Here is a 10,715-nt window from a genome sequence, read left to right as displayed (position 1 = left end):
TCATGAAATTCAACCTTATATAACTTTTTCAGAAATCTGGTTGAAAACTTTCCAATATCATATACTTATTTTAAAAATATTATGGACTAAATCATTATATAATTATTAATGCAGAATTTTTAGTTGTATTTTAGAGTCCAAGTATTCCAAGCGATTGGTTTGTTGAACTCCATTTTCTAATCAGACATTGTCTCTGGTGTTACCTCCCTTATACAATCTTCAAGTTTTAAATATTTTCTGGGTTTTTTACTAAAATCAATATATTTTTATTTTATGCTGTATGATTATTTTCATTCTAAAAAATATCTTCAACCTGATTTATGAAATTGTGTTAAAAAGACTTAATTGAAAATATGATCATCTTCAAGGCTGAATTTTTAAGATTAAAAAATAACCAGTGTATATAATTTATGAAATATATCATTATCATTGTCAAACATAATTATCATTAAGATCATACTGTTAGGGATCATTTCTAAAATATGCATCGCTTGGACGTCAGTCAATTTTGACTGGATCGTAAACCATGAGGATGATACAAAGCCTCCCCTTCTGAGCGTGAAGCGGGTTTTGTGACTGTATCAGATCAGATGGAGTTCTTAACCATTGATGACCGTTCTTCTCCTCCCTTAGTGGGGAGATGGAGGTAGGGGAGGCATTCAGAGTGCTTTAACAATTTTTTATAAATGTAATAGAGATTTCCCCCTTCCTTATCAGACTACCTGGTCTTCTCTTTTCAAATTTTAACTCCAGTTGGGATTTAAAAAAAAAAATTAAGATAATGCTTATTTCACTGTGTATAATAATTTTTAAAAAAAAATTCAGTCAACAATTTTCATGTGGAATTACACTATCATATATATACATTAAACATCTTGTAACTGTCTATAAGCACAATATAAACCAGTATTCTGGTCCATGGTAGACTCTATCCATTTGAATCTTCTAAATCTTGAACATACCATAACTTCACTTTTATAATAACTGATTAAATAAGTATATATTGTAATCTCTATATATAGATGTATATATTTTCAGAATCTTCTCTCACTCTCTTATGTTTTAGAACTGATGGCAACAAGACTTAGTATTTATTAGATTATTGTAGATGACCAGAACTGTTTTAATGTTCAAAACTAAACAATAACTATGTTCACTGCAACCTATTTTTAGCAGATCTCTTTATTTTTTTATCTCCACATAGAAGTTTTCATGATCTTCTTCACTCAATATACCAGCCTATCAATTCAATTACTATCTCTTTCCATATTAAATCATGAAATTCAACCTTATATAACTTTTTCCAGAAATCTGGTTGAAAACTTTCCAATATCATATACTTATTTTAAAAATATTATGGACTAAATCATTATATAATTATTAATGCAGAATTTTTAGTTGTATTTTAGAGTCCAAGTATTCCAAGCGATTGGTTTGTTGAACTCCATTTTCTAATCAGACATTGTCTCTGGTGTTACCTCCCTTATACAATCTTCAAGTTTTAAATATTTTCTGGGTTTTTTACTAAAATCAATATATTTTTATTTTATGCTGTATGATTATTTTCATTCTAAAAAATATCTTCAACCTGATTTATGAAATTGTGTTAAAAAGACTTAATTGAAAATATGATCATCTTCAAGGCTGAATTTTTAAGATTAAAAAATAACCAGTGTATATAATTTATGAAATATATCATTATCATTGTCAAACATAATTATCATTAAGATCATACTGTTAGGGATCATTTCTAAAGTATGCATCGCTTGGACGTCAGTCAATTTTGACTGGATCGTAAACCATGAGGATGATACAAAGCCTCCCCTTCTGAGCGTGAAGCGGGTTTTGAGACTCTATCAGATCAGATGGAGTTCTTAACCATTGATGACCGTTCCTCTCCTCCCTTAGTGGGGAGATGGAGGTAGGGGAGGCATTCAGAGTGGTTTATCAATTTCTTCAAAGCAATGAAATTCCCTCTCATTCCCTATTTTACTAGTTGGTCATTAAAATGGAACTTTTTTTCTCAGAAATTTCCCTTCCTGATTTTGTCTTTTTCTAAATTCAAAAACCCACAATTATGAGAATAAAAACTGGGATTTTTCAGTTGCTGAATCTCTCAGCTCGTGTATGCCGGTGGAGTTACTTCCCTTTTACTGTTATGTTCCAAGTTTTTGAAGATTTTCTGCTATTTTTACTGTTATCATAATATTTTTCTTTATTTTGTGTTTTATAATTATTTTCAGTCTATAAAATATCTTCAAGCTATGTTTTTTATAAAATTTTGCTTAATATAGCTTTAATACAAGAAATAATTATCTTTAAGGTTTAATTTTTAGTAGGAATTAATAATAACCAGTGTATATTATTTATGAAATATATCATTATCATTGTCAAACATAATTATCATTAAGATCATACTGTTAGGGATCATTTCTAAAGTATGCATCGCTTGGACGTCAGTCAATTTTGACTGGATCGTAAACCATGAGGATGATACAAATCCTCCCCTTCTGAGCGTGAAGCGGGTTTTGTGACTCTATCAGATCAGATGGAGTTCTTAACCATTGATGACCGTTCCTCTCCTCCTTTAGTGGGGAGATGGAGGTAGGGGAGGCATTCAGAGTGGTTTAGAATTATCTTATTATTCCTTACAGCAGGGGTTGGAACTAGGGAGGATTACTTGCAGGCTGGTAAGGAGGTGCTCTACTGTCTGGCGTGAAATGTTTGGATATATATAAATTAAGTTGTTTTATAGGGAAAACTTCAGCAAAATCACAAAATAGTAAGGATTTAAAGGAAAGGTGTAATGTTATTTGTGGGAAGATCAAATAGCCTCAATAAGTTAACTGATATAAGACCAGTCAATTATAAAATCCTCTCTAGTTATTATGCATTGTTGACAATTTTGGTTGGAAGCTAATCCTCTTTAAATGATCAGAAAGAACTACTTCTTTTCTTAAAAGTTATTTTCTACTTTCAGCAAGTTAGAAGCTTTTAATTATGAGTTCAATGTTTTTTTTTAATTTTAGGTTCTCGTCAGACATTTTTTGCAAGTCAGGTGATGAGATATGCTGATTTATATGCCTCTACTTTCTTCAATTTTATACATTACCCATTTTCCTATGTATTTAGAGCTCCCCCTATGCTGGTGAGTGATTATTTCTAACTTCTGCTTTTTGCCAGAAACCAGTACATGTAATTAATAGAATCTTAAAGAAAGAGTACAATACCACCTCTTTTCACCTTCCAGTAAATCTGGCAAAATCTTTGCCCCAAGTACCCTTTTTTAAATGAATTGAATTGAGTTTTACTTTTGTACTAGTATCTTTTTTAACGGGATTGGTGCGCCATTTTTTTTGGACCAATCATACGTTAGTCTCAGAAATGGAAATTTGTTAGATAAGCCAATCAGTAATATTGTTTACAACTCAACATGGAAATGTTAGCCTTCAAAATGCAAATGCAAATTAATGGAATTTAATATTTGTATTGTCTGAAAGACATTCTAAGACATTTGATAATATTATTTTGAATGTTTGTGAAATGACAGAAAATATCAATTCTGAGTAATATGCTTGGATTATTATTTTAGATGTCACATGAATCAACTGTTGAACATGATGCTACCATTGATCCCACAGATAGTATCAGCCAAATGTCCATTGCTCCCAGATCAAGAACAGATGAAGAAACTATAGGGAAACGAAATCCATTGATTCGTAGTGACAGTATTGTACCTAGAGCTTATGCACCAACACCTCGACAATTTACTCAGGTTCAGGAAGAATCAGAAGATGAAGATGGGAAAGAAGCTGAGGATGGTGATGAAGATGATGATGATGATGATGATGATCAAAAACTTTAAAGATTTGATCAACATTATTCCTTATTTCTTTTAACAGGGACACAGTCCTCCAAATCTCTATCACTATTCACAATTGAAATCAAAATTTGCAATTCAACAAAACATTTCATGATCTTTAGGATATTACTATATGTCATCATGCCACCCATTGTAGTTTTTAATGAATTGTAAGAAAACCAGATGATTCAATTTGTGCTGAAAACTTCTATACAAAAATTATGCATTCTTTGAATGGCTCTCATTGTCTTCTTAATTTATTCACAAGAATTTTTGATCTTTTTTTTTTTCTTTAATGTTCATATGCGAAAACAGACTACCTTCAGGTCCAAAAAACTATTCAGAATGGCAAAGTTTTGAGAAAATCAAATGCCTATGTCTTTTTCATTTTCCTACTGGTGTAAATGCAGACCTATGTTTTTGTTTTGTTTCCTAGTAATGCTATAAATGATCTCACTTGCAATCCATGACATGAAAAATTCATATCAGCATGAGTTCAATTCATTAAAGTACTCAACCTATCAAATGCTTTTATAAATACAAGATTATCTACAAAATGTGATGAATTTTTAAGTATGGCTTGAGTTGGCAGCCAACTTTTAACAATGTGTATGATTGATAGATCAAATTTTACTGAACAAGTTTTTTAGCGGAGTTTGTAATTGACAAATTGCATTCGTAACCTTAATTCTGATTTTGATTCTGGAAAGTGATACAGATAGTATGGATTGAGCAGTTGGATGGGAGTATTAGATTTCATAATAAAAACAATTATTGAAATTTTTTTTTATTCTCAAAGGTGACTTTTGATGCCCTGTTTTGAAATATATAATTAATATTTTAATATTTTAGGTTTATAATTGATATAACTTATTATCCATCCATTATATGTATATAAATCAATGCCTTTTATTATAATACTGTCATATATGTGTTCTGGGTTTGTCAATTTAAATAGGCTATTTAGTGTTATCTGTGTTAGATGGCTGAAACATCTGCCTCAATTATTCCAGCTATCTTGAAAGTTGGTGTACAGACAGAAAAACTAGGCCTTGTTATATTGGTATTTTTCAAAGGTGCGGAAACTTTAAACCTATTATTTAAATCAGATGTCTCAAACCGAGAATTTTTCAGGAAGAAGGATATTTTCGTAGTTAAGTCATAGCAAAATCTTTCTAGACACAAATTATATCTGAGGTTCCATCAAATTTTTTTTTTTAACATTTAAAACATTTTGCGCGGCCAAAAGTTCAAAGGTCATAATTATAACAAAACGAAAGGTACAGTGATGCAGAACACTAACAAATAGTCATAGTTTAGATAATTTAATATTATAGGTTAGAAATATGCATCTTCAGGGGTGTGGAAAATCCCCAGAAAACAGGACCTAGTTTTTCTGACTTTACGCCAGCCAATAACTGTCAAAATATCTATCAGTCTGGAATAGAGGCAGATGTTTTGGTCTACGTGTATACCTTGTTTTACACACATGATAGTTGACAAAGGAAGATTTTTTTTCAAATATTTGCATCTTTAAAGAATTAACAGTTACGACTTATGTACACCAATTAACTTTTATTCCAATATTTTTACCTGTGAAAGTTGACAGATAGTGTTATAAATAATATTTGTAACCTCTTTTGAATGCTTTATTTTCACAATTGTATGCAATTCTTGATGAAGATTCCTTTTTTGATCAAATATGTAGAGGGCATTAAAATAATGTTTATATTTCAAAATTTAGTTACTCTTCAATGAACTCTGTTCCTTTTTCAAACTCCATAATTTCAATGTCTTATTCCTTTGAACAAAACTGCTGGTCACCATACCAAAACAATGAATGCCTCAAGGTGAAACTCCTGAATAAAATTAATCACATTTTATGTGTTATGTTTTGCTCTATGACTTTGCAAGATATTCAGAATATTAAAAGACCTTAATAAAAATCAGTCAAATATCAGTATGTATGCAGACTGATATGTATATCTCACAGAGGGTCAAGCTCCCCCTGAAAATTTCAGATCACTTGAATGACTTAGTTGAGCACCCTTTAAAAAAATGTGCCCCCCATCCCCTGAGACCCTGGGCAAGCTACGGGGCCTTTGTATATGTCACAGGAACATACAACATCACTTCCAAACAATATATATCTGAGGTAGATGAAATGAAATTTACAATGAAAGTCATTGAAGTGAAATTTATAACTAAGGTCTGTGAAGTTAAATTTACTCTGGAGCTGCTAGAAAAAAACATAGGTTTCACTTGTATGTCCAAAAAAATAATTGATATCTGTAATAGTTTGAAATTCCAGATTTTTTTATTGTTTGTTTTTTTTTCAGTACGGGTTCACATATCATACTTACAGATCAAATTTTAAATAGCATTTTTCTGAGTGTTAAATATATTTTTTCAGTTTAGAATTTAGAATTTTATTTAGATATGTATTAATATGTATTCCAAAATAATGTGTGCTAAATGTAGATATGTTGTTATGTATTTAATGGAAATTTAAAATTCAGATAACCTAATGGCATTATCCTTCCAGCTGGAAACATGACAAAAATGATGATCATGATGATTATTAGATAAGATAATAGGTCAAGCAGAACACAAATTATTTATTTGTTTTGATTTATTTTGAAAAAATTTGTTTCCTTAACATTGGTTATTTTCGGATATATACCGATGGCCAATATGCATTAAAAATGTCAAAAATTATTTTCTGTTCTATGGCAAATATTTGAGTTCTGTTTTTTCTGACATGTCCAGTCCATGTGAAGATTGGTATATTTACATAATATCAATGCTATTTAATATATATATGTATATGTACATTGATTATATGACTATACTTCGCAAATATTATATTATATATTATCATCTATTAAATAAATTCAACTAAAATATTGATTGGTTTTTCAATTTCATAATCACTATCCCAATGAATACTTCAGGAAACCTGGGCTATAGATCATAGTGATATTTTGTCTTTTGTCTAAGAAATGTATAGTGATCAATCAGGCATGGCGAAAACATTAGCTGTGGCAAGAGAACTTGTTCTTGTCTTGGGTGAGATTCAAACCTATAGAATTTTATTTTAAAAAAATCTATTAGCTACCCCATGCATTATATCTAACATTGGTACAATCATTTGTGCTATTGGCAAAACTTACAGCTTTAAAATGTTTACTGTGCACTTTTGTAAACCAATAACCCTTTCATCCCATCATAGGATAAATTTTACAAACAATTTCATTGCAAAGTATTCACTTTCAATTATTCAAGGGAGGTAATTCAATCATAGATATCTCCCAATACAAACCCTGAAATATAGGTAAGCTAGCTAAATGATGATAGTTTGACCTCATTGTTTTAATACACTATGAAATACAACAGCTGTTATCATGTTATGCATGATATAGCATAATCAGTGAGATATCATGAATTATATTGAAGAATACAACTCAGATAATATAGTCCTCATAATACAAATTCAAAACAAAATCATTATTTAATATCTTTATTGCGAGGCAAGACAAATTTATTCAACAAATCTAAAATTATCAAAATCATAATAGAAAAACATTACATAATATATAATTTTTTCAGAATTTTCAAATAGTATTATCATTTTAAATTTTGAAAGACAATTATATAACAGTTGAATACAAATTGACCATTTTAAATTATTTTATAAAGTTTATGTGGTATATAAGCTACTAACATCCTTATTTCAATTGCCCAACTGAGCCTCAGGGGTCTGGGGTGCAGGCTTCAAACCTGTAGCTGACTAGCGTCAGAGTGGTTCAACTCCACCTGATGGGCGTTTTTACTATACTTCTACAGATGTGAATAGATATTGAATAACTTGAAGAGATACTTGCAAATCACTTTTACATTGTATGAAATACTGTAAATAACCCTATACTGTATATCATTGGCACCCTATGGTTAACCACAAACAACTATAAAATAGGTTACACAGCATTTGTTTTTTCTCTGCAGGCACTAACTCCTATGGTTTCAAATAAGCACTCTTAATATTAAATACTTTCTGATTATGATACAGTTCTTTATTTCAGTATCTGGGGTAAACACAGTGGTGAAAATAACCCTCTTTGATATTCTGTGATGACAAATTTTGTCGGAAGAGTGATAATTTAAAAGGACAGTTACACCAACCGGAATGAGAGCTTTGCAATAAATGTAGGATAATCTTGGATTCCAAAGTTAAGCAAAAAATTGTAAAAATAACTTTATTAAAATTAGATTCATCAATGATCCATTAAGATGATATTTTCTCATTGTTTATCAATAAAGAACAGCATGTTAAACATCCATCTACTTTATATAACTCTTTCAAACAGGTCTCTAACCTTTTACCTTTTATACTGGATACTATAGTCTGAAACGATACAAATAGAAATCATATTATTCTTAAAGAATGGTAATATGCTTTATCATTTTACATTGCAAACATAATGCAAATATTTTTTACACTGTAACAGACTAGATAATTACACAAATTCTTACAGTGTAGGAGAACATAATAACACAAATTCTTACAGTGTAGAAAGACTTTAAGTACACAAATTCTTACTGTGTATGGAGAACAAAATTACACAAATTCTTAATGTGTATAGGGAATATAATTATACAAATTCTTAATGTGTATAGGGAATATAATTACACAAATTCTTACTGTGTATGGAGAACAAAATTAAACAAATTCTTAATGTGCATAGGGAATATAATTACACAAATTCTTACTGTGTATGGAGAACAAAATTACACAAATTCTTAATGTGTATAGGGAATATAATTACACAAATTCTTAATGTGTATAGTCAATATAATAACAGTGTACAGATACTACTTTCATACTTGATGCATACAATTACATTAGTCATACCTGATAATCTCTATCCCCAATTTCTGCCTGTGTTTTATGTACCAAAATACCGTTTATAAATAATCCATTGGAAGATTGGTCATTCATCAATTCTATATACTGATATTTAAATTTGGCTTTTTCTTTTATTGACTGAAAAATAAATAGAATTCCAACACCAATTCAATAAACTGAGTTTCTATATTATTTTTAATATCATAAACTAATATAATCAAATCATGAAACTCATATATGCATACCTCCATCACTAATATCTGACTGAAAATTGGGATGATGCAAATTGATACCTATCAGTGTCCGCAGCACAAATAAAAAGTTTAGATAACCTCTTTATAATCCCTTTAACACTGATTATCTATTGTTCTGTGACCTAGTCCAGTGCTTTTATCGATTCTCGCCTCAATACACCCCAATACTGACTACCGAATAAAAAATCAAACCTGGAACATGGATTTAGCAGCAAGACTACCACCAACAGCCATAATATCTTCTCCAAACATAGTAGCTATAGATTTTAAATGTAATACTGAGCTATGAACTGGTATACTGGTCACAGGATAATCTGGAAAAGTGTCTGCTATTTTCTTGATGCCGCCTGCATTAGTTCTTTTACTCAATCCTACTAATATCTCCTTGCCTTCAAATAAAACAGTTTCAGGATAAATATATCAGACAACTTTGAGGGACTTTCAGTTTTTTCTAAAGAAAGTGTGGTAACTTATTTTCAAGCTGCTACTTGCATTACCTCCCTTCCCTCTATAAATCCTTACAATTTCGTGATTTTTTCTTAGGTTTTCCCTGCAATCTTTTACATGATGGAGAATATAGACTTATAGAATGGAACACCTCAATTCTCCTCAAAAATTTCAAAATTAGCCCTTGGGGGTTCCCAGGTTGAAAAACCCTGACATAAGGGAAATAAGGAGAAACTCAGGATTATTAATGTAATGGTACAAACCAGTAAATAATACATCTCCACCATCTATAGTACTATCATCCTTATCATTACACATATCAACAATATTTAAATCTAACTTATTCTTTAATACATCTTTAATAGGTTCACCCTAAAAATATAAAATAAACATTAATACAAAACGGTCCTTTAAGCAATTGTTTTACCATTGAAAAAATTTCTTGCAAAATCTGCAGGTTCTATTTGGACCATTCCAATTTCAATAATGTTGGAAATGGGTGAAAACTTTTCCATATAAAATTTTAGTGCATAAGTTATAAATTCAGTCTTTTTGATGACACCACCAGCCAATCAAATTTCACAATCTCCCAGCACTGGAGAAATTTGATTGGCTGACAGTGTCATCAAAAGGATGAATGTTCAAGTGGTCCGTCTTTAGACCTTGACTGAACCCAAATTAAAGGTAAAAACAGAACGAAAGTTTGGTCTAATGTTTATTAGACTGTCAGGCATCAATATTACCTCTCCTCTACGTGAAGGATGACCTTGTCGTGTCATGAAAGCTTTGTCACCAATAACTACAGCTGCATCTTCCACAAAAACACAATCAGGAAACTGTTCATCCTTCTCAACTTCAACAGGCTTCACTCCACATTTTTCTAAAACTGTTTTATAATTCTGATATTCTTGTCTAGCCTGTTTAAAATCAACTGCTTCAGAATTATTCATTCTCACTGCTTCAGTTTCCAAACTATTGGGAATTTGTCGAACCAAAGCATAGTTGTATTTAAACCAAGACATGTTCCTTAAATAAAAGTAAATGAAAATCAAGTTTCACTTAAAAAGAAGATACAAAAAAAAATTTTCTTTTCATAAATTTGAAAATTTAGATTCTGTTTATATCCTTTTAAATTTATTATTTAGCAGTGCTCACTGCTTTTACCATGCCTGTAATTTTCTTTTTGACGGTTATGCTTAATAACCAACTATGTTATCCAAATCCCCAAACCCTTAAAGTTAAGAAA

General features: G+C 30.4%; 2 protein-coding genes across 2 annotated transcripts in view; one reads left to right on the top strand and one right to left on the bottom strand.

Annotated features, from left to right (window-relative positions):
• The window catches only part of LOTGIDRAFT_190218 (hypothetical protein), a 40,157-nt gene extending 35,732 nt beyond the window's left edge, over positions 1–4,425 (top strand). The window contains exons 15-16 of the mRNA XM_009058105.1: positions 3,030–3,148; positions 3,593–4,425. Coding sequence (XP_009056353.1) covers positions 3,030–3,148; positions 3,593–3,865 — 392 coding nt within the window. The 3' untranslated portion in view covers positions 3,866–4,425. The remainder of the gene's footprint in view (positions 1–3,029; positions 3,149–3,592) is intronic.
• A 3,722-nt stretch (positions 4,426–8,147) lies between these two features.
• LOTGIDRAFT_119867 (hypothetical protein) lies at positions 8,148–10,491 on the bottom strand (the record flags this gene model as incomplete). The annotated part of the gene is made up of 5 exons (XM_009058104.1): positions 8,148–8,267; positions 8,775–8,906; positions 9,215–9,411; positions 9,733–9,825; positions 10,194–10,491. The coding sequence occupies 5 exons, from the start codon at positions 10,489–10,491 to the stop codon at positions 8,148–8,150; spliced, it is 840 nt and encodes a 279-aa protein (XP_009056352.1).
• Positions 10,492–10,715: the final 224 nt, after the last annotated feature.

Source organism: Lottia gigantea, assembly GCF_000327385.1.
Source record: "Lottia gigantea unplaced genomic scaffold LOTGIsca_32, whole genome shotgun sequence".
In the NCBI taxonomy this organism is placed as follows: Eukaryota; Metazoa; Mollusca; class Gastropoda; family Lottiidae; genus Lottia; species Lottia gigantea.
Note: the sequence above shows the minus strand (reverse complement) of the source record. Positions and strands in the feature narration are given on the sequence as shown.